Source organism: Necator americanus, chromosome X (assembly GCF_031761385.1).
Source record: "Necator americanus strain Aroian chromosome X, whole genome shotgun sequence".
Lineage (NCBI taxonomy): Eukaryota > Metazoa > Nematoda > Chromadorea > Rhabditida > Ancylostomatidae > Necator > Necator americanus.
The window spans coordinates 17630043-17655069 of record NC_087376.1 but is presented as its reverse complement, the minus strand read 5'-3'; the positions used below and the strand labels follow the sequence as shown (position 1 = coordinate 17655069).

At 43.1% G+C, this 25027-nt stretch overlaps 3 protein-coding genes across 5 annotated transcripts; all 3 read right to left on the bottom strand.

The window, feature by feature from the left end:
• Positions 1–201: 201 nt before the first annotated feature.
• On the bottom strand, positions 202–24247 carry RB195_023848 (uncharacterized protein; the record flags this gene model as incomplete). 3 transcript variants are annotated; one of them, XM_064211424.1, is made up of 9 exons in its annotated part: positions 202–339; positions 3500–3665; positions 14385–14551; positions 22784–22857; positions 22982–23075; positions 23169–23297; positions 23383–23454; positions 23770–23919; positions 23975–23998. In XM_064211424.1, 9 exons carry the CDS (start codon positions 23996–23998, stop codon positions 202–204), a joined length of 1014 nt encoding a protein of 337 aa, XP_064067304.1. The 3 variants fall into 3 exon arrangements, with proteins under 3 accessions (XP_064067304.1, XP_064067307.1, XP_064067303.1); XM_064211422.1 differs by lacking the exons at positions 202–339; positions 3500–3665 and adding exons at positions 13688–13784; positions 24221–24247 and having other exon boundaries at positions 23975–24073; XM_064211423.1 differs by lacking the exons at positions 14385–14551; positions 22784–22857; positions 22982–23075; ... (2 more) ...; positions 23770–23919; positions 23975–23998 and adding an exon at positions 6128–6162 and having other exon boundaries at positions 202–510.
• Positions 6706–7323, bottom strand: RB195_023850 (uncharacterized protein; the record flags this gene model as incomplete). The annotated part of the gene is made up of 1 exon (XM_064211426.1): positions 6706–7323. The coding sequence occupies one exon, from the start codon at positions 7321–7323 to the stop codon at positions 6706–6708; it is 618 nt and encodes a 205-aa protein (XP_064067306.1).
• Positions 7554–7997, bottom strand: RB195_023849 (uncharacterized protein; the record flags this gene model as incomplete). Its single annotated transcript, XM_064211425.1, has 1 exon — positions 7554–7997. The coding sequence occupies one exon, from the start codon at positions 7995–7997 to the stop codon at positions 7554–7556; it is 444 nt and encodes a 147-aa protein (XP_064067305.1).
• Positions 24248–25027: the final 780 nt, after the last annotated feature.

Here is a 25027-nt window from a genome sequence, read left to right as displayed (position 1 = left end):
AGAGAACAGCCTTGACGATAAGCATTGTGTTATTTTCGCTTCTTATTTTTCTACCTTCTGAAGAAATTTGACGTTTGAATGCTTAAACACACTTTTTTCTTAAAGCTCAAGTAAAACCTAGGTGATTATAGAAGCTTTCTAAGCAAAGGTATTTAAGAGCGCCGCGTCTTTGTTGGGCCACCGTTGTAATGCAAATGGGATCTACGTCATCTCCGAATGATCTTCTTCTACGGACGGAAGCAGCGCTAAACGGCAAGCCAGGCCACCGCCAACATCGACAAGGCGTTGGGCGAGGGAATCACTGCCAAAGCTATCGTCAACAACTGGTTTCGACGAGTGCTTCACTTTTGACGACTTGCCACGCACAGAATATCCGGACTCACGGGGATTGCTACGGTGGGAGCTACTGCACGACAGCCAGAAGCTGAAGTTTACACGCGGCAAGACCGCGAGCTGCCAGCTGCAATCCGATAAAGCGACCGGAATGCGCGCCCGCACTTCGGCCACTCGCTGTCAATTTGAGATCCTAGGTTTGGAAACAGTTCCCCACCCACCCTATTTCCCAGACCTTGTCCCATCAGATTATGTTCTGAGTTCGTTCTGTGCTCTTGTGCATTTCCAGAAGCAGGAACTGTTTAATCTCTTCACTAACATTAAATCCGCTGTGCATTTGTTCTTTAAGTCTCAGCCTTTCAGCTTCTCTGGTCTGGGAATTTTCCATATTTCTGAAAGCGGTGCGGACAAGAGGTGCCCGCGAAAATTGGTTGACCGTTGCTGACATGCGTGCCGCGCCGTGGGCCTCAACGTAAATACGGCTGTCGCTGCGTCAGCTGGGTAACCTTCACGACCATCTACGACCATCTAGAGCCTACCTCTCCTGTCATCCAGCCAACGCTGCAGATGACCTTCGTTTTGCGTCAGAGCGATGAAATTGCAAATAGGGAAGAAAACAAAGAGCAAGTAGTAAAAAGTGAATTCAAGCAGAACGTTGTGATATGAATAAAACAAATTGAGTACTTCTTATTTAAAGGCATCACCCCACGAATCTGAGGTGATGCAGATTTCAGGTGGAGTATTCGTATACGGGATGGGAGACTATGGAGAGGGAGGTGATTCCGTCCATTTCTTGCTAATTGCCGTAAAAAACGGCCCGAAAGATGCGGCGCCGCACAAGACTGAAGACGGCGCTCCAATCGAACCTCTTGTACAAAATGGTGCGCCAAAACGAATGAAGTCGTATCTTCCGGGCCGTTTTTACGGCAATTTGGAAGAAATGGACGGAATCACCCCATTCTCCATAGTCTCCCATCCCGTATACGAATACTCCACCTAAAATGCGTACCGCCTCAGATTCGTGGAGTGATGCCTTTAAAAATAAGGAGATGAAGTAAATCCTCCTATCCAACTCAGAAACATTTTATTTTATTTATTTTCAAAGTCAAATTTCTATCATGATATGACATTTGTATTGAACGCATGTCAAATATTTTAGTAGTAGCTTGTATTTTTTCACCTAATAAGACTTTGTGTAATTCCTTGAACTTTTTTTATTTTCTACATCGTTTTATCGCTTCTTTTCCATCTATTCTCTGCACAAAATCTCACTATGATGTAGCGACAATGATGCTGTCAAGAGCCGCGCGGTGCAATTATCAATGCTCATTAGCCTTCCAGACACACGGCGGCATATCATACAGGTTCCTCTTGTCCGTTCCCCTTCTGGGAGGGTCACATTCTAAAAAGATGGAACAATGTGATAGACATGGTAGATGCGCATTGTCAGGAGCCCACATTTCTGCGACAACGTATCTTTAGAGGACGTGGCTGGCAACGATGATTAGTAATAGCGCTGTGCAGTGGTTAGCAACATCAGCAGGCCATAGTGGTGTTCCTACCTAATGTCCTATCCATCTCACGAAATATTAGCGGAGATGTATAAACGTGCAGTGGTGATTAATTATCACTTTTCAAAATCACAAAGGTGAAGAACAGCAACGTTGAACTATCGGTAGATTTCGAGGTATAACACTATAGTTGAAGTTTCAGATACTTGGATATTTTCCTTATCTTGTTATTCAGATTCTTATTTTCTTATTTGCAGTCTTATTTTACTCCTCAGTATATTTAAAATAATAAATCAAAAGTTACTGTTTTTCCTGTTCGATTGATTCTTTGCCACGTCTAGTAGTGCGAAAAATATCTCGCAGAAGCACGGTATGTTCCTTGGTGTATCTTATGGGCACAAGTCCGTAGATAGTCATTACCATACCAACTGCATAGCTGTGTTTGAGGGTATCGTTTGTTAAGTCAAGTTGTTATGTCAAGCTATTGCTGGCTAAACGGCAAGTAGAAAATAAGTTATAGAGGAAAGAATAAGATTTCCGAAGGATTGAACGATAAATTATGACTGCTTACTCCTGCATTTATGCGAAACGAACTACAAGCTATGCTGGATAGTTGCCTAAAAATTTGTCTTTAGCTTATATTCACTTTCACTCTCACTTTAGGTGGTGATTGGCACTTTTCATGGAGTCAAAGAATGAAGTCACTTTTTTCCTGTTCAGTAAACAGTCAGTCTTCAGTTTATTCCTAATACTCTAATACCTCTAGAAAAACTCCGGTATCTCTTCTTCATTTTCCACTTCCTCACATTTACTATCCTGCTACCTTCATGTTCTCTTTACTTTCTTAGAAGCAAATTTTGCGATGTTATTGCACTGGAAACACCACGTATGACTTCAGTGGGATGACATGAGCCAAATGACACAGCGGGTATAGGATATGGCTGCTGTTCGCTGACAACCTCTTCTGCATGCACAGATTCGCCTGTATTCAATCAGCTGTGGGTTTTTAAGGAACTGTCCCACATGCGTTCACTATTGTAAGATTTGAAGTAGGTAGTCATCTATTTATCATTTAAGATAGGATGTCTGGTAAAAAGGCACCATTTCTCCTGCCGTTTTCGCCGCAATGGCGGAAACTAGGATAGAGCGAAAAAAGGTGAGAAATCAATGTAAATGAGCGCTGGCTCAATCAACTAAATCCTGCTGATGGCTTTATCTTCGCACATGTGTATGTTTATGTATGCAACAAAAGCCAAATAGTTAGACTGAAGATGAATTTCTTGAACACAGTGATCAGGATTTACTCCGAAGACGCATCGAGTTCAACCAATCTGCTGCTTGCTACAGAATCAGCTTTGAAACCTCTGACAATGCGTATCCTTTGATAGGAATATAACCGTAGTAAAACAGAAAAACTCGTGCAGCTCGAAGTGCGTTCACTGTTCTGTGTAAAAGAAGGTGTGGTAGGGAGGTAACCACTCTGTCAGCACTTTCGATTGATTGATAGTGCTCAAAGTTAGGTAAACTTTTCATCCTTCCGAGTCGATCAATTGGTACCACCCTTCTTTTGGGGCTGCATTTGAAATACCTTAGAAGCGTTTTTGTAAATGGTCACACCATTGAATAATAGAAAAAGCTTCAGTAGAAGTTCATACCTGAAGAACAGAAGCTCCAGCGTTCAGAAAAGCCAGTCCAGTCTCGGCACTTTCGATGCCACCGGTAGCCATAATAGGAAATCCCTTCAAATGTCCTGCTATGGCGGACACAGCTCTAAGGGCAATAGGACGAATTGCGGAACCAGACATACCACCATAGGTTGTCCTGTAATAGAATGCACATCAAGCACATCACTATTAAAGCAGGGCCAATCCAAATGTGTTTGCACACATTCGCTCAAGAACTCTTTTCTTTCTCTATTACATTTTTTTATAATCCCCAGAAGTTAACGACTTCTTTATTATGCAAAACAAAGCTTTTTCTTGTAAAAATACTGTTTTCAAGGGGAGGGAAGAAGCGGCAAATTTGAAAAGCGGAGTCCCGAGACCACCATCAGTTAAGATTTTTTCGTTGCACTAGCCAGTTCTTGTGAAGTTATCGGAATGACAACATTGAAAAAGACAGTGACCAGCTATCAACATGCCACAGGAGTACCAGAAGATCCGATACCCTGAAGTTTACAGAGAGAAACCCGTTCCTACAGTTTCTTACCCTAATACTCACACCATTCCTGTGATTTCCCAAGCTAATATGCGTGGAACCAGACAAGTCGATAGACAACAAAGAGTCGCGTAAACTTCTAAACCTTATCAGAGAACTAATACCTCCAAGAGAGAAGAGGATCAATATTATTTGAAAGTCTAGAAGTGGGAATGAGCATTCGCTATGTCCACCGAAACTTCGCCAGTAATAAACACTACCTTCGTTCGGAATCCAAATGAAATATCAGTTGCATCTAGAAAGCGGATGTAGAAGGACATCTATTATTTCGTCTTTTGATAATTTTAGTGACCATATACATTTGCTTCCCCACAGTTTACCGGAAGCTAGGCATTTCAGAACTTGAAGGTTGTGGCTTCAGAAGTCCATCATTTCAAAAACCTATCGCTAGTAGGAACATTCACGAATATAATATCCTGCTGCAATAATATTCCACTCACAGCCTTGTTGAACGAAGACGAAATTCGCACCTCTTCTAGTCGTGAAACGAATGACCACGAAAAGGTTCTACTTGGATTTTTCTGTTTCGAACCCAAAATCCGCTGGTGAGTCACTATCCCTGAACTCGTATCTCCTTTAGAAGTACGAGTTGCGATCGAAAGCATGATATTTAGCACACCCTCCTAACTTGATTTTATATAACTAGACCTTCTCCGAGTTGATGGCCGTCCTATCGGTTTAATTCACGTGAAATCCTTCAGAAGAGCATTCCTATACCAGTGAACGACCTTACAAACCGTTCTTATCCATGATAAAAATGACAGAGAAGACGATCGGAGCCGTCCGAGGATAAACAAAACAAGAACCTGCGACTTCACATTTTCACCTATGTATCTTAAGCAGGCTACAGTGCTGTTGCCTAACTATGAATCGCAAACACGACTATATCCACTAAATAGGAATCCAATCCACAATTCCTCGCCTCGAGCTCAGTGCGCTCACGTTAAGATCGAAACTGATGAAGTACATCACGAAAGAAATGAACATCCAAATTGATGAACGATATCTCTGATTTGAAAGCTGGAAGGTTAAAACTACAAAAAGACTACCTATATTTATACAAAACAGAGTAAAGACCACTGAAATGAATGCCACCATCATCCGACACGTCCCTTCCAGTTCCAGTACAGCAGACATTTGAAGTACAGGGACAAACATTGAAGAGCTGCTAAAATTTGACCAATGGTGGAACGGTCCCTTCTTCCTAAAACTAATTAAAGAACAGTGCCTTAAAAATGAGAGCGACGACACTTCTCTCCAGACCGATATGGTCAACTACGCCATCGATGCTGATATAGACACTTTAAAGGAAGAAATCGCCATCGCTACCAAAGCTACCAAATTCAGCAGATGGAGAAAGCTGCTGCGAGTGATGATAATAAGCCGTACATTCTTTTTCAATATCAAAACCAAAATCGCAAACAAAACGGGATCTCATCTCAACATGCCGAACTACATTACGATGGCAACACGACGAAGATGGCATCCAGATGGCAACACGACGAGACGACTAAGCGCAATTTTCAGAAAAAAAATCAAATGGAGAAGAAATCACGAATACGAACATTAAACTCCACGGATAACCTCACTTCACAGTCTCACAAACACAAAGAAAATCATCATATTGGAATAGCGCAAACTCTGACAACAAGCCTGGATATCAGGAAGCAGAACGAAGTCAAAAGAGTGATAAACAAGCTTGGGTGTGCTGCGGAAGGGAAAACGCAACTTCGTTTTGGCTTCCGTCATTCCCTGGTTATCCCAAAGAAAGAGTCACTCAAAACATCCATTCTACAACTGCGGTCCAGAACCTTTCGTTTAGGCGTTCTAACCTGCTTAACTACTGCTCCTATCGCGACATCCATTTCAAATTTATTTCGTCCTTTGCACTCTGACAAGGCGGAATATATGAGCGCATGGTCAAAGTCTTCAAAACTGCACCCATATCCGCCATAAGATATTCGAGTGCTTGGTCAGATATCATTACAGATATTATGATGTCCTGTGGAAATTTTGCTAAGATGGTTTCGCGCCATATGGGATCTTAGGTATTTCCCACATCATACCTTGCCGATATCATTTGGTTGACCAAGACTTTCATTTGATCAAAAACAGCTGAACAACCATCTGTTGAGTTGCTTCCTGGTCTCATATTTATAGTTTTTGCACTATTTGAGACCTGTTTGTAGTTTTATTGCATTACTTTACTGCAATGCTTTTATGATCCAGTTGTAGATTTCTGGAATTAGTTTTATGCCTTTTGTGGCAGTCTGAGCTCTGCCTCTCAAGCTCTGCTTGAATAGCTAGATGTTTTCTATAACATTTAGCTCCTTGCGTTTGTGAACTTACTTACTTAGATACTTAGATGGCCCGTCTTCACTGGACGTGCGGGCCCCAGCATCTCTTCCACTCGTTTCGTTCCCTCGCCAATGTCATCCAAGATGTTCTCAAGCTTCGTGAGTGACGTTGACGAGGTCCTTGAGCCGTATCCAGCTGAGCTCTCAGCTGGTCCATCCGTGCAGCGAACACGTCACCCCATCTCGTTGGCGGTCTCCCTAGGGGACGTTTAGCGTCCCTTGGGATCCACTCTAGCGTTCTTTTAGTCGATCTATCGTCGATTCTTCTCATGATGTGACCGACCCATCTATGTTTTGCTTTCGACACATTCCGCTGGGTCGCGAAGATGGGACATTCCTCTTAAGTCGGAGTTACGAAGACCGGCAAGGTGTTGTGTGCGCCGGTTAAACTTCAGGAGACATCTCTCAAGGGCTCTGTGGGTAGTAAGTAGCTTCCTAGACGTGGCCGCGGTGTCTGCCCACGTCTCCGCTGCGTAACAGAGCGCTGGAAGGACTGTCGAGTCGAACAGATGGGCACGAAGATCTTGGTCCGTCAGTTGGTCCGTAGCTTCCCTGACGGATGCGAATGCTGCCCATGCTGCTCTCATTCTTCTATTCAGTTCTTCCTTCAAGTCGTTTTCCATGTTCATAGAACGTCCGAGGTATACGTATGACGGAGTTTCCACGATTTGGGAGCCTTCAAGTTGTACTCCTCCGTCCTCGCAGTGGGCGTTCTTCATGAACTGTGTCTTCTTTCTGTTTATTCGTAGTCCTATTCTCTTCCCTGCTTCGTTCAATTCGTTGAGCATCGTTTCTGCTTCATTGGTACTGCTCGAAAAGAGAACGATGTCGTCCGCGAAAGGGAGGTTCGAGGGAAATCTTCCATCAACACGTATGCCATTTTCTTCCCAGGGTAGTGATTTCATTATCCATTGCAATGCAGCCGCGACATCTTCGGCAATATAGTATCGCCTTGTCGTACCCCCTTTCCAATGGGTATGGTGAGGACGGTGGAAAAGCTGTATCCTAGTCGTGCATCGATCGTAGCGGTTGGCTAATGTCCTCACATACGACGCGTCCACACCTTGATCGACCAGCGCTGACAGTATTGCATTCGTTTCTACGCTGTCAAAGGCTTTCTCATAGTCGACGAAGGTTAGAACAAGGGGCAGGCTTGTTCTTGAGGCTGAGCCTCATCCAGCGTCCTAGATATGCGCGTGAGGATGATCTTGGTGAACACTTTGTATAACACGCTCAGCAAGCATATCGGACGGTAGTTCCGAAGGTCCTCTCGGTCACCTTTCTTATGGATAAGAACGGTTCGCGAGGTCTTCCACTGGTCTGGGATCCTTTCTTTCTGAAGGTAGGATGTCACGTGCGCTGCTAAGATTAAATGAAGCGGATGGCCACCAGCCCGAAGAAAGTCTGCTGATATAAAATCAGGTCCGGGGGCTGTGCCAGGTTTCATGCTCTTGATAGCGATTCGTACTTCCGAAGGGAGAATCCGTGGTGGAGCTTCGCCAGTAGGGATGATTGGGCTTGACACAGGAGTTGATGAACGAAAAAGGTTTGAGTAGAACCTCTCCGTAATGATTTCCATCTCACGACGAGAAGACGTGCGAGTCCCGTCTTCGCTCAGCAAGGTTGTTAGCGGAATATTATATTCGCGGAGATCCCTGCGGCACTTCTTTAGACTCGTTCTTCTTTGTGCTGTTTCCAGAATCTTCTGCTGTATTTCGAAAGATCCTCCTGCAACGCCTTTCTGCAGCTAGTGTTTGCTGCTAACCGCTCAATGTGCGATGCATTCGGATCAAGCCTCAAAGCCCTTCTTCTTTCCAACAATTCCTTGGTGGTCTTCGAAATTCAATCCAAGTTTGTCGTGCGCGGCTTCGAGGCACGTTCAGCACAGGCTCGTAATCCCCTGAGCAGCATCTCGTAGTCCACGTTTGGGTCCTTCTCGATGTGCTAGTCACCTTGGGACAAGGAGTCCTCGAGTACGCAATCGTCGTAGACGACTTCTTTTCTCCTTCGTTGCCGATAGCAGATGTTCTTTCCCATCGTGTAGCTAAGTCGTACTCCGCCACGAAGGAGACGGTGATCAGAACCACTACAAAAGGATGGTGCTACCGAGACGTCGAGTAGACACTACCTCCGCTTGGTCAGTATATGGTCGATCTCCGCACGAGTCGCGCCATTGGACGTCTCCCATGTCCACCGACGATGATCTTTTTTCATGAAAAGAGAGTTCCCAGGAAAGAGGCGAGCGGCGGACAACGGCCCGGCGAGACGAACGTCCAGTGTCACCTCCGCGCCACTATGAGGCGGTAAACCGTTGTGGAGGGTTTGTGAACTAGTGTCTCGAAAATCGCCCAGTGCTCGGCGAACTGTTCAACATCTTAGTGAAACTTCGGTAGAGATGCCTGCGGAGGCTTTATCAATCGGTATTGTTGTGTATGATTCTGTTCCGAATCGACTGAGTATGGCAACCCTGATTGTGAAGTACTCGGTTCACTCTCATTATGGTTGCTATTTTGGTTTTTGTTATGTACTTTAATCAGTATTTGAAGATACTTACTACATAGATACTTAGATGGCCCGTCTTCACTGGACGTACGGCCCCAGCATCTCTTCCACTCGTTTCGTTCCCTCGCCTTGGTCATCCAAGATGTTCTCAAGTTTCGCGAGTGACGTTGACGAGGTCCTTGAGCCGTAACCAGCTGAGCTCTCAGCTGGTCCATCCGTGTAGCGAACACGTCACCCCATCTCGTTGGCGGTCTCCCTCGAGGGTGTTTAGCATCTCTTGGGATCCATTCTAGCGTTTTTTTAGTCCATCTATCGTCGATTCTTCTCATAATGTGACCGGCCCACTCTATGCTCTATGCTTTGCCATATGCTCTACTCAATGCTTTGGTTTGACTCAATGCTTTGCTTTCGATATATATTCCGCTGGGTCACGAAGACAGAACATTCCTCTTAAAGGCATCACGAATCTGAAGTGGTACGGATTTCAGCTGGAGTATTCGTATACGGGATCGTAGATTATGGAGAGGTGAGCGATTCCGTCCATTTCTTGTTAATTGGCATAAAAAACGGCCCGGAAGATGCGGCGCGGGCATACGGCTGGCGCGCTCCAATCGAACTCGTTGTAGAAAATAGCGCGCCGGAACGCTGGAAGTCGTATCTTCCAGGCGGTTTTTTTATTAGGAGGAAATGGACGGAATCACCCTCTTTTTCTTAATCTACGATCCCGTATACGAATATTTCACCTGAAATCCGTACCACCTCAGATTCGTGGGGTGATGCCTTTAAGTCGGAGCTGCGAAGAACGGCTAGGTGTTGTGTGCGCCGGTGAGAAACGGAATCTTTCACGCCGTTTTTTATTAGGTTTATATTTTTATTTGTTTTTATTGTTATTATTATTGTTATTATTATTTATTATTATTCTTTTTTATTATTTATTTATTATTATTATTATTTTATTATTTATCACTAGTGAGCGATGAGCGGGACCACCCCTGATCCCGAATCTATGACCTAGCATGGAGTTTGTCCATCGGAGATCCATACCACGTCAGATTCGTAATGAGATACCTTTAAATAAATCTTTTCCAAAAACTGTAGAGAATTTCGATGGAACAAAGAACGTTTTAAATTTCTCAGTATGGCCACCAGAGCCAGAAATGATGGATATTCCTGTTTTTTTGACTTGGAATTGCAAATTCGTCTGCTGTACGTTAGTTTATTATAGTTCTCTGTGCACCAGTATCAAAAAATATTAGAGCATAAATATTCATAGTGGAGTGTTTTGTTACTCCACATATTAGCTGCGGCGGTCATGAGCACTACTTGGCCTTTTCTAGTATTGTCGTTTGAATCGACTTTCACGAAAGAATCACTTTGAAATTGATCTTCAATAATGTATATTCGAAGTTTGACCTCGTTGAAAAAAAATCATTCGAAGTGCGACAGCGCAATCCGGCACTACTCCCTCGTATTTCGGCAGCGAAAAGTCTTCTGTTGTTTGTTGCGGCATTGTTGCCAGAGCGCAATCAATATGGCTAATTTGTTACATTCTCGGACGTTCCTGTAAAGAATTAGCTTTGATGATGGATCCGTCCACAGAGGACAGTTTAGTCTACCACATTGTTTTTATGGTGGAAGCCGAAACATTTCTAGCAGCGATTGCAGTCAATCACAACGCTCTTTTGTTGGATATCTGCTACAGTTTTGCAATTATGCGCGGAATGCTCAGAGCTGTCACAGAAAATGCACTGTCTATAATTTTTCCTTGTCTCTGACCCATGCAGAGTTCGATTCATTTTCATTTCTGTGTTTTTGGTCTTAAAACGACCTTTTAATTTTGATTCAACCAATTTTTTTTAGTGTTGACCTCTTTTTCGAGTTGCTCCATAACGTGTTCTACTTTCAAATCTTCTATTTCTTGGATAGGTAATAAGACGTTTTTCACAACATTGTACGGGAACTTTTCCAGTATTTTTTCTGTCCACATAACATCTTTCGTATTGGGTATATTCTGGCCCGACGATAACATTTGGTTAATCACTATTCTTATTTCGTCGAAAGTATTTGTGCAATTTTTGACATCATTTTTTGCACATGGAAATTCGATTAGTTTCTGCACGATCTTTGCTCTGTTTATAGGTTTGTTACCACTCGGAAAATCTTTTATCTTCCCAAAATCTAGGGAGTTTCATTTGGCTTTTTTTTTGTTGAGAGTTCTACATATGGACTCTTCTTCGATCGCATCTGTGCTAGTATCAGAATGATCCTCTGATAGCCATATTGCGTCATCTGGGCTGAAAGTCTCATTATTTCTTTGATATGTTGCCGTTCTGGCACTTCCCGTTTGTGGCGATCGATTATTAGCATTTTCAAGATGTGTTACTATTCTTTTCTTTCTGTGTAATTTTATTCGCAACTTCCTTGCAAATTTATCAGCTTGTTTTGCTGCTTCGGTGTCTCTTGTTTCTACCATGTATATATATATATATACATACATACATACATACATACATACATACATACATACATACATACATACATACATACATACATATATATATACATATATATACACATATATACATATGTATATACATATATGTATATATATACATATATATATACATATATGTATATATATATATATATGTATATATATACATATATATATATACATATACGTATATATATACATATATGTATATATATGCTATATATACATATATATACGTATATATATGTATATACATACATATATATACATATATATACATGTATATATATGTATATATATACATATATATACATATATATATGTATATATATATATACATATATATATTATTATGTGTATATATTATATATATGTATATAATATATACATATATATATATATATATATATATATATATATATATATAATTTCATTTGCTCTTGCCATGATTCCAGTGAATTTTGTTTCACTTTCGATTTCCTTCTTTTTCGATATCCTTTTTGTTGCCTTTTGTTTTGGAATCATTATAATCAATCTGCGGTTTGTCTATCAGTGACTGTAAAGAATTTCTGCTTTGTTCGATAGTTTTTATACTACCTTTTATAAGTTTGATAGGGATCAAATGTGCCTCAAACTTTTCCTCTTAGAGCCATTTTGGTTGCGCTCTTCTTTGTAGAGTAAGAACTTCTCTAGAAATAGCTGAAGAATTTTGGCGCTATGCGCCAGAGGGTATGTATGAAAAAAACAAAGACATCTTCCACGATATTACACAGCAAGTTGTCAAAAAACAGAAAAGAGTTAGCAGAAAGATTTGCGTGTGAGTTAGGGTGGCTCACGAAAAATGGGGTTTTAATCGAAGAGAAGAAATGGTGCTCAGTGGTAGATTTTTTTTTGAAATGTAGCTAAGGCCACAGAAAATGTCAGCTGTCTCCCGTGTATACAAAGGAGCAACTGCCGCCACAAGCGGGCTGCCATATGGTCCGAGAAGAAGAGGAAAGTTTGATAACATAAACATCACAATCATTACGTTCCGAGACCGGAACAATTTCTCGGCATCACGGGACCCGTCTCACCCTATTTAATCACTTTTGGCAGGGGTACACCATTTCGACGCCTTGGAGCCGTCTCACCACTATAATCGACTTCTGGGGCTGGCGCACCAATTCGACGACGTGTGTTATGGACCCGGGTCCCGTCTCATCACAGTTTATCACTTTTTGGTGGGAGTACACCGACTCGATACCGTGGGACCCCGTCTCACTGCTTTCTGGAGTTTCGTGACTGACACAAACACAGACACGCACACACATGATAGAATAAGCCTGTTATATAGCATGATAGTAGTGGAGGAGCATAATTACAGTAATAACAAGGTTCTTTTTCTTCACTTATTTAAATTATTTTGTTCCTAGGACTCCTTTTAGTTCGTGAGAGTTCAACTTTTTATCCCATTTTGTTGTGCAGTAGTACATGATCAATGTTTGTTGTAATCATAATCATAATAAAATCCCAAAATCCGTCCTAGATAAAGGCTAATTATGTACAGTTATACAGACATTATTTGTGATTTAGAAAGTGAAGTAGCAGTCCAATTCCAGCAGACCGACGACTTTCAGAAGGTGCCATTTAGTAAGGAGGAACTATCATGATATATAATAACGAGCTAAGTCCGTGTGTGTATGTGTATGTGTGTGTGTTTGTCTGTGTGTCGCGAAATTCGAAAATGGGGGTGCGACGGGTCCACCCGGCGTCGGATTGGTGCGCTGGGGTCAGATAGCTATAAAATGGGTTGCGACGGGTCCCGCGGTGTTGCATTGGCGCGCCGGCGCCAGATACCTATAGAAGAGGGTGCGACGGGTCTAACGGCGCCAGAATGCATTAATATGGGGTGCGACGGATCCACCGGCGTCGGTGGACCCGGTCATTGGAGCGCAATAAATTAGTGTGCATGACGCAAAAGGTAAATAGTTGCAGCCGTTTAATAGCCGTAACCACTTGGCGCTTTGCTCTTCACCTTTATGACTACTCTGTGTGCCTATTTCCTTCTTCTTTCGCCTCAAGTTTGTAGCATGCCGTTCTCAGAAAGTGGAAACACGCATGCAAGTGGCTGCTTAAATAGTAGCAAGATGTTTATATGATCTGACGTGGAACGTTATCTTTATCAGTAGGATAATGTCTTTCACGTCATTTAATGTTAAAACATCACTCTGTGATAACTATTGGGGGAAATCAGGAGGAATACCCATACTTCGAGTAATGCTTCCAAATTGTATCTACATTATTCTGGCATCGAAGGAGTATTTGTAGCTGATGGTCGAATATTCTTCAAATGTAGAATTGACGAAGAAGGAAAACTCCGTAACCTTTCGCCTTAATTTATAATACATAGAAGAGAAGGAAAGCGTTGTAAAAAAAAACAATTTTACAATTTTCTAATTTTACAGAAAACACCACTACTATTAACTTTCATTGATCAGTGAAGTCAATCAATAAAATCACCGAAAGTTTGAAGTCCGGCTTTAGCCGGACATTCAGACTGGTTACTACTAACGGGAGAATTAGGAAGAACGTTCCTCTTTCTATTTTAACTACGAAGGATGAAAATCGTGCACAATTACAAAAAACAATGGTGCAGAAATCAAATCCCTTCAAACTAAGATCTCAGAAGTACCCTAGAAACAAAGCAATTCAGAGAACTAGTGGAAGCATCAACGGGGTGCAACAAGTTTTATACCGAGTGTAAAGAGTGTAAATACCTGCACCTGCAGCCGCACCTGTATTTTACAAACGGAGACTAAGAATATTTCTGAGCACTGTCAAGAATTGACTTCTCAGCGGAACATTGATCGTTTGAAAATAATATTCTCACATCAAAAACAACACCGACGAAGATCAGGCAAAGAAAAATACAACGCTACTTTGTAACAAGAAGATGTAGTAAGATATAGACTATAACAACAATTTGCCGACCTCTTTTCCTCTCCTACTGTTGGCCAAGATGTTCCATCTGCTTTCATGTACATAAGCGCGGACACTGTGTTTGTAGCGGTTACACCACTCGCTCCTCCATCTTTGGCGGCAGCAGCTATGGCACGAATATCAGTAACATTGGGCGTCATCTTGGGGAAGAATGGAATCTGAATTTTCATATTTCATAACGGAAGCCATTGGTTAATAAACCTAACCCTGGTGTCTCGAAGGATTTTTTCCCGTAGAAAGGCGCAATCGGCGGCAAACGTTTTCACTCAAGTTGACGCGTTGCGAAGGTGGCGACCCTGTTGCACCTGCCGGTCGATGACGCAGTTTCATACCAATTATAGACTTCTCAGAGTCTTCACCTTGATCACTTTGACTCCCGTTGTTCTTCAAGCTTGTCAAGCTGGTGCCAGTAATCCTTCTATTTGTCCCAATCGTTTGTCAGAGTTGCCCAGTGATTTCTCCTTTCGCGTGGTACACGAAAAGCGTCGAAATTTTTCTTGAAGGACTTTGTAAAAAAAATCTGACCATCGGGTCGGCGGTCTTCCTGTAGTGCGATTAATATCGCGTGGAACCCAGTCGCTTATCGCTCAGATCCGACGGTTTTTGCTGAAGTGTATCGCGTGTCACGCCCATTTCATTTTGCTTTCCTTGTTCTTGCTCATACGTTTCCCAAGTCGGTCGTTTTCTCCCCCTCAAGCAGAGGGTTAAGTCGCTTTTCATGTTCATTTTCAGACTCAGATAAACGTAAATTAGTGATTCGGACATGTTTGTTCTGCTGAGCATAAATGGAGCATCAGTGACTAATCCGTTTCGCATGAACATCGTCTTTTGCAGATTAAGCTGAAGCCCGACGCATCCCCATGTTTTGTCGAATTTGGCAAGCATTCTTTTCGCTTGGGTAATGCTGGATGTCATCAGCAAAGCGTAGAATGTGCAGTTGCTGACCAAGCTTCACTCCCATATCGCCTCACTCCAGCTTTCGCATTTCGCTCTCGAGAGTCGCCGTGAATACTTCAGACGGAATTGTGTCATGCTGTCGGATCCTTCTATTCACGTCGATGATGTTTTAGCGGAATTATCGTGAAGTTACTCTACAGCTCTCAAACTTTCTTCTGCACTGAGTGCGGACGTCTCGGTCGTCCAAGGATTCCATGACCGCTTCTGTCTCAACTGAATTCTTCAAGTCGATAAAGGTTAGACATAGCGGGATCTCGTACTTTCGCAATACATCGATTAGTTTCCAAACAGTGTGAATGTTGTCAATCGTAGTGAACCCTTTTCGAAACCCTGCATGCTCGCATGGCTGTCCTTCATCTAATGTTCTTTCTTTCCTGTTTAGGATTATTCTTGTAAAGAGCTTGTAGATGACGGATAGTAAGCAGATTGGGCGATAGTGGTCGATTTCGTGTGGATTTCCCTTCTTACAGTTACACAGTCTTGCTAATTTGGGAAACTTGCATTCCGACAGACGACGTGTAAAGAGCCTCGCTAGAGTGTTGATCAGTGCTGGCGAAAAGTTCTTTAGGTGTTCTGATCTCATTTTGTCGGGACCGGTACCGTGCGATTTCTTATCGAGATGATAGCATATCGTACTTCAGACGGAAGAACCTCTAGAATGACGTTCGTGTTCCTTTAGATGGTGAGGAGGCAAGTGGACATGGTTGTCGAAGAGATGAGAGTAGAAGTCGTAGATAATCTTCTTCATTCCCCTCTCGTTGTTGCATTTGGGTTACGAAGAACAGTCATTTTCGTCTTGCTATTGGCAAAATCTCGACGAGCTTAGTCGATGCCTTCAGCCGCCTCTACTGTTTTAGCCAACACTTCTGATCTTCTCTCTTTAAAGTCTTCTTCTATAGCCTCTCTGCAAAGCGTTGCCCCATGAGTTTCTGTTTGTCTGCGATTTGCGCTGCTCCACGCTGGCGCATCAGCTCAAGAGTTTCTGGACAGAGTGCAGTTGTGGAGGTGTTCAACGAGCCGGTCGTTTTCCTAGTCGATGTTGTCCATTTTGGAATCTGTCCAAAAGCCGGTTAGCGTAGTGAAGAGATCACAGTCAATGATAGTTCTGGGACTTTACTCTCTGAACTATGCGGCTTGCTCTCCTCTTCGTGTGAAAGGAAATATTTCTCAGGCATTCTTCTTGGGCCAGTTTTGGCGTTGAAATTACCAACAGTGACTTTGTGTAAAGTATGGTCTTCTCTGTAGAACTTCTCCAGATCCATTTAGGAAGCTTTCACTCCTTCTTCTTCGTAGGCAGATTTTAGAGCGTAAGCGACAAAGGTAGGCAAAGATTGGCTTTTGGTTGGCTCCCTTTGACTGTCAAAGGTTCCATGACCGCTTTCCCTCAACTGAGTCAAAGGAGCTCTTTAAGTGGATTAAAGGTTAGACACTGAAGCATCTTGCACTCTCTCAATACCTCGAGTTTTTTTTTTCGAAACAGTGTGAATATGGTCTACATGGTCTGGTCTGAATCCTTTTCGAAAAATCACTTGCTCGCTTAGCCGTCCCTCATCTATCACTTTGAATCCTGTTAAGGATCACTTGCGAAAAGCTCATAGATGACTGATAGTAAGCGGATTTGCCGACAGTTGGCAATGTTATGACAATAATCCTTATCATACAACAACACGGTCTTGCTGGTCTTCTACTGATTACGAACCTTGCATTCCGGAATGTACATGTAAACAGCCTCGTCAGAGTTTTGATAAAGACTGGCGGAAGATCTTCCAGTTCAAATCTTATCCTGTCAGGATAGTGACGAGTCGTTACCGACATGATATCATGTCGTACACTAGATTGAAGACCCTTCGATGCTAAGAAGTCAAGTGGACATGGCTGTCAAAAAAACAAAATAGAAGTCGTGGATGATCTTCTCCATCCCTTTTCTCAATTCTCAATGCCCTCCACAACGGTTTACCTCCTCATAGTGGCGTGGAAGTGACTCGAACTGCGATGCACAGCGGCTTTCGTTCTTTGGCAGCATCTCCCAAGCTGAAAAGGACTTCAACACATGCGACATTGCTACTTTTCCTTATATCCTTATAGGTTGGACGACGACCTATGGAAAGCTAAGCTTGCCATGGCAAGGTTGCTTAATTTGGGGCTAAGTCTTTTTGCTACTTCAGCATATTCACTGCCTCAGTACCCTGCACACTGGGCCCTGCCGTCTCAGACGTCGGACGGTATGGCGACGGGTGAGAGGCAATCAAATCTCAGGTTGCTCAGGACGTCTTTGATTCTGGATCAAGTAGACACACACAACCCGCCATGAAGACTGTCTCAGACTGTGTACTCACAATACGAGAACAGTGTTCACAGACGCTGACCTGCATGTACTTCTCGGAGCTGCAGAGCGTATCAAATTTTACGTGATTGCTCTGCAGGAAACCAAGTGCAGAAGGAGCGACGTACGACAGACGAATGAAGGTACACTAGACATTCGTGGAGAAAAGGTTCCGTCGCGAAATGCGGTGTTGATTTTGTTGTGCACCCATTTGTCGTCCATTTTGTCGAATCTTGCGAGATCCTGTCCCATCGTCTAGCCATTCTTTGCCTCCGCCCTCTGCCCCAAACATCTATCAGCATCATCAGCTGCTACTCTCTAAAATCAGCAGCTGGTGATTCCGGATTTGACGCGTTTTACGAGGAGCTGGAGGAAGTGGTTCGCAACGCAAAGTCCTCCTACAATTTCGTTGTCGGGGACGTCAAAGCAAAACTAGGAAAGGCTACAGAAGAGAAATACAGGATTGGCAGATTTAGAATGGGGGAGCGGAATAAAAATAGCAACTGTCTCGCCTTGCTATTGTCCGCCACTCGCCTATTTCATGGGAACTCTCTTTTCATGAAAAAAGATCATCGTCGGTGGACATGGGAGACGTCCGATGGCGCGACTCGTGCGGAGATCGACCATATACTGACCAAGCGGAGGTAGTGTCTACTCGACATCTCGGTAGCACCATCCTTTTGTAGTGGTTCTGATCACCGTCTCCTTCGTGGCGGAGTACGACTTAGCTACACGGTGGGAAAGAACATCTGCTATCGGCAACGAAGGAGAAAAGAAGTCGTCTACGACGATTGCGTACTCGAGGACTCCTTGTCCCAAGGAGACTAGCACATCGAGAAGGACCCAAACGTGGACTACGAGATGCTGCTCAGGGGATTACGAGCCTGTGCTGAACGTGCCTCGAAGCCGCGCACGACAAACTTGGATTGAATTTCGAAGACCACCAAGGAATTGTTGGGAAGAAGAAGGGATTTGAGGCTTGATCCGAATGCATCGCACATTGAGCGGTTAGTAGCAAACACTAGCTGCAGAAAGGCGTTGCAGGAGGATCTTTCGAAATACAGCAGAAGATTCTGGAAGCAGCACAAAGAAGGGCACGTCTAAAAAAGTGCCACGGGGATCTCTAATAATATAATATTTGGCTAGCAGCTTTGCTGAGCGAAGACGGGACTCGCACTTCTTCTCGTCGTGAAATGGAAATAATTACGAAGAGGTTCTACTCGAACCTTTTCCGTTCATCAATTCCTGTGTCAAGCCCGATTATGCCCACTGGTGAAGCTACACCACGAAGTATGAGTCGCTATTGAGACCATGAAACCTGGCACAGCCCCCGGACCTGATTTTATATCAGCAGAGGTTCTTTGGGCTGGTCCAATTCATGTAATCTTAGCGGCGCACATGACGTCCTACCCTCAGAAAGAAAGGATCTCAGACTAGTAGAGGATCTCTCCAACCGTTCTTATTCACAAGAAAGGTGATCGATAGGACCTTCGAAACTACACTCCGATATGATTGCTGATCGCGTTGCACAAAGTATTTATCAAGATCATCCTCACGCGCTTATCTAAGAGGCTGGATGTAGCCCAGCCTCAAGAACAAGATGGATTCTGTCAGGGGTTCAGTTGCTTGAATCACATCCAGAGCTGTCGCGGGTCATAGAGGTTTGCGGGAATACCGCCCACCCTATGTTCTAATTTTCATCGACTGTGGGAAAGCCTTCGACAGCGTAGAAACGAATGCAATACTGTCAGCGCTGGTTGATCAAAGTGTGGACACGTTGCTTGCAAGGGCATTAGTCAATTGATACGATCGATGCTCCACTAGGATACATTTTTTCCAGCTTTTTTTTCTTTTTCTTATCTCACCCATTGGAAAGAGGGTACGACAAGGCGATACTATATCGCCGAAGCTGTTCACGGCTGTATTGAAATGGATAATGAAATCATTTTTTCGGGAAGAAAGGAGCATACGTGTTGCTGGAAGATTCCTCTACAACCTCTTCGTTTCGTGGACGACATCGTTCTCTTTTCGACCAGTACCAGTGAAGCAGAAACGATGCTAAATGAATTGAACGAAGCAGGGAAGAGAATAGGACTGCGAATAAACAGAAAGAAGACAGAGTTCATGAAGAACGTCTACCGCGAGAACGGAGGAGTGCAACATGGAGGCTCCCAAATCGTGGAAACTTCGTCATCTGTATACCTCGGACTCGGACATTCTATGAATATGGAGAACGACTTGAAGGAACAACTGAATAGAAGGATAGGAGCAGCGTGGACAGCATTTGCACCCATTCAGGGGACTAAGAATGATCAGCTGACATACTAAGATCTTCGTGTTCATTTATGCGATTCGCCAGTTGTTCCAGCAATGGTGTGGGCAGACACCGCTGCCATGTCTAGGAAACTACTCACTACCCACAGAGCTCTTGAGAGATGTCTTCTGGAGTTTAACCGGCGCACACGACACCTAGTCGTCCTTTACAGCTCCGACTTAAGAAGAATGTCTCGTCTTCGCGAAACAGCGGAATATATATTGAAAGGAAAACATGAATGGGCCTGTCACATTGTGAGAAGAATCGACGATAGATGGACTAAAAAAACGCTGGAGGGAATCCCAAGAGATGCTAAACGCCATCAAGGGAGTGAGCCTACGAGATGGGGTGATGTGTTTGCTACACTGATAGACCAGCTGAGAGCTCCGCTGGATACGGCTCAAGGACGTCTTCAACGTTACTTAGGAAACTTGAGAACATCTTGGAAGACAATAGCGACGGAACGAAACGAGTAGAAAAGATTCTGGGGCCCGCACTTCTAGTGAACACAGGTCATCTAAGTATCTAAGTTTCCTCGATGCAGTGGCAGTTTCGTTTGAGCTTCTAAGAGAAGTCATCTTTTTTTGCGATTGGCGAACTCTCGACGAGCATAGCGAACGTTCTTTCTGTTGCGAGGCAGGACTTGAATTTGTGTTTGCCTAGAACTGGGGCAGTTCCAGGTTAAAGCACTAGCCCAAATGTTTCCGGAGACAATCATCCCCTTGGTAGTTTTAATACTCATCGCCTTACATGCACACTCGTGAAGATGTCCTACAATTTGATCATATTCGTTGTCGGTGTTGTCCATTGCAGTAACTTCCCGAAAGCTGGCCATCGTAGCGAAGAGGTCCCAGTTAATGATGGTACAGAGACTTCGCTCTCCGAACTTTGCAGCCTCTTCTTCCTTACGTGTGAAGGAAAATCCTACTCGAAGGAGATTATGGTCCGATCCCATGTAAAACTCCGGTACAACAACAACATTCCTCGAGCAGATCTTTTTACTGGCGATACTACTACTGCGGTCGATTTTGTTACGGTACCCTCCACCAGGCGACTTAAGCTCTGCGTTAAGAGGGCTTCTGAAATTGCGTATTTCCATGGCTTTTGCTGTTATGATAAACTAGAAGAAAACTTTATCGTTTCTAGTCCTCTGGTCCCGATGTAAAACTCTTCAGGCGTTTTTCTGAGATCACTTTTGGCGTTAACATCATTAACGACGATTTCACGGTGTGGTCTCGGTGTGGCCTCCTCTGCGAAATTTCTTAAAACTTTTCCATATAGAAAGCTGCAATTCCTTTGTAGCTCGATGTTGGAGCGTAAGCGACGAAGATAGTCAACGAACTACGTCTTCTCATCTGCAAACGTCAGATTCGAGTCGTAAATTGTTCAAAATAATCAATGTCCTTTCCCATACTCGTGTTGACAAGGACGCCAACTGCACTAACACCTCTACTGTCGCATGTTATTAAGAACAGTTCTTCTCTAGGTTCATATACGACGTTGAGAGGGTGGCATCATCTCGTCTCGGTCACTCCGATGACGTCGTACTTACTTTCCCTGGTTTGCATTATCAAATCTTTAATGGGCGCTTCTGATGCAAGTGTACGTGCGTTATAAGTGCAGATTGCCATACTAGTCCTTTCACAGGGACAGGTTGCAAGCCTCTAGTTTCATGTGTTTTTGGAACACTGGGTACTCCCAGAGTAGAAAAATGGAGCTTATTTGTTGGAGACTCCAAGCCCCCTCCTTTGCACCTCCAGTCACTTGATTACAGGTTTTTGGTTGGACCGACGTGCGGTGCGGGATACAAGGATGACATGGGTCAGTCCAGGCAGAACAGAAACAGGGAGTCCATCCGCTGAATTCACCCCCGTCTCAGGGCAGGTACAAGGTCGCTTCTGGTTCCGGTTAGCCTCCTATCTGCCCTGGTGACGTGCCATCTAGCCTCACTACTAATCTGCTGTGATCCCTCTACTGAAGGAGATCCGTGGATTTCTCCTTTGGGATGTATTTTAGTTGCAGTCTGTCGCCGATTCTTTGCAATAATTTAAGGACATATTAATAAGCATGCCAGAACCACTAGCTCCAGATCACCAGAGAATGGTGATAACTAGGGTAAAGAGACCATACGACACACGAAAAATTGGAAATATGTTCAAATCTTTTTTCTTCAGAATGTTAAGCCTGGTCAAGGAATCGACATTTTACTCATTCACATACCTATTGCCTTGACCAAAGTGTTGATGTATAGTGAAATTCACAGTCTCACCCAACTATTTCAACTTATGATGTCTCATAAGTTTTTACTGGTATTCAGTTATGTTCTATCAGAAACTGAGTGTTCCAACAATTTGAAATACTTATATACAATGCTAAAAAGATTCTAGAAGTACTTGACTAGTCAAATTTTCCCATTCCTAGACGTAAATATCATCCACTAGTCTTGAAATTGCTTAGACATACGAGAAAGAGATTCGAATACACTTTACATCTTCATAACCGCTGCTGACATTACAACCACTATAATATACTAACTGCAGGAAAAAAAAAACTAAAAATCCACCTAATCCACGTTCAACAGTTCGAATAGGCCACACAACAAACACACACGGTAACACATTTCAAATGCGATACAGTTCCACGACTCTGCCGGCTTAAATCACTAGCGATTCATGATCACAGTTAACAACGCTAGAATGTAACGTGAAATTTCTTCAGCATATCCTTGTTTGTTGGTTTAAATCTTCTGCAGAATTCCTGCTCTAAACCCCACATATTAATGAACAAATCTATTACCTTCACAGTCTTACTAATCCACGAACAGATTGTTTTAACAATGTTTGAGTCCTGTCCGCAAGCAAGACCCATGCCTAGAAAATGTATATACAAAGTTTTGCTTGCAACGAATATTGCTCATACTTGACTTGCATGACATGAAGGAATTGTACATTGAAACTTTGAAATAAATAAAGAAGTAGGAAACCTGAAAAGTACCTTTTTCTCCCATTCCGTGTGGACAGGATAGATTAAGTTCTAGAATATCTGCACCCGCATCCTCACACTGTTTAGCCAGAAGGACCCAGTCTTCCTGGAACAAAATAAATCGAATCCAGATCTGGTTGCAAGAAGCTCATTGCAGATGAGGTCGCTGTTTTTAAAAGGTGGAATGTTCGCTACTTACTTCATTGTATGTGCACATGATAGATGCAATAACAATTTTCGTAGGGAAGTCGTGTTTAAGTTCCTTGATACATTGTAACCAATATGCGCTGGACTTCTCAGAAATCAACTCAATGTTCAAAAAAGAACCCTAAAATCAGCGAATGTTTCACATGATTTCAGCGCCATGGTAGAAAAAAATAAGCCTGATTTCAAGGATTATTTGTTTATTACACCTGATTAGGGCCATAGATGGGTCCTACTGTTGATCCTCTGACAATTCGGGGAGAGACATTTGTGACGAGATCCTATGAGCAGCGAAAATAATCATGAAGTAAGCAAGATATTTTTTGTCTCTGTGACATCTGAATATATAGTTGGGTCAAAACGACAAGAAGCACGGTGCAGTTGCATGAGTCAAAGCGAAGCGGTAACGAAAGCGGTTGGAATCGAGGTGAGATCATCGCGAGCTGTAGCGACGAATGGTGCTAGCAAGGGTACTCCCTCGATCCTGACCGCTACGCTCTACCGCACGAGCGCCGCCGCTAACGCAACTGCAACGTGCTTCATGTCGCTTTGTCCCGACTATATACTTATCTCTATGACGAAAATAGAAATACAACCTTGTCAAGACCAAACGTTTTCGTTAGGACGAATCCCCAACCTTCCTGAAAGGCTCGACGGCACATTGGCCCAGAAGTGGTCGGAGGAGCTGATGCTAGACCAAACGGATTTTCAAACTTTACACCACACATTTCCACAGATATATCAACCTGAACATGAGCCTATCATTAATAAAATAGTGCTTCAAATAAGACATGAATTCACCTCATCAACTGGAGTATAAAACATAGGGAGCTTTGGAGTGCTTCCTACATCGTTTCCATGTAGTGATTGTATATATTTGTGGATCGACCACGCAGCTATCTGGAAAAAAAATCGGAAAAGTTGAAAAATACAGAAGGATTTCCAAACAATAAACGATCCACTTGCTTTGCACACAAATAACGTTCATGTCTCCTCGATCTGTCTATTTGTACAGTAAAATCTTTTGAAGACCATAAATAAAATCACCTCAACAGGATTCACCCAGGACAACATGGAAGGCGCATTCTGAGAAAAATGACAGTACCGGTTCCTCCTGGTTCATAAAGAAAAAGCGAGGTGACAGACCTCTAAGTCAAAACTGTGAGGTGTTATTCATGTTGAATCTTTATATATACCTTTACTGAGGTATCTACGAGGAAATCTCCCTTCCAAACAATACAAGAAGGAAGCATAGTAAGAGATGTCATAACAGTGTAGAAGCATGTGGGGATCCATCATACCATGAGAGCTACCCTTTTTATTGACTATAATATTTTGATTTATGAAACTAAATATCATCAGCATCATCTGTCTCACGTGTGTCGGAGCCGTAGACATGTTAACTATGTTAGTTCATGTCGTAGTGTATATATTGTGCTATTGCCATTGTATGTAATTTCCCTGTGTTAAGAGGTTCTTATTCAGGCTCCCAGATTTCGGCTGCTCAGTGCCTTGGCACCCACTCAGAAAATCGCCGTCCAGGACGTCAGCAACGGTCAATACGATCAGCTGAGTAAGAACGTGTAAATGTTCGTGTCCAACGAAAGGTGGATTATACTTTCGCCTATTGATACAAGAGATAGCAAGAAGCACGATTTGATCCTCATGAAATTGGACGAGGATGCATATCGCAAATATGCCGATGACATATTACCGAAATAACCGCACGAGATCGATTTCGAGCCGACCGTCGCGAATCTAGAAAAGCTTTTTGCGTCAAAGAAGACACTGATTCGACAATGCTACGAGTGTCTCAAGATAAATAAACTGCCCGCCGCTAACGGCTAGTTATGC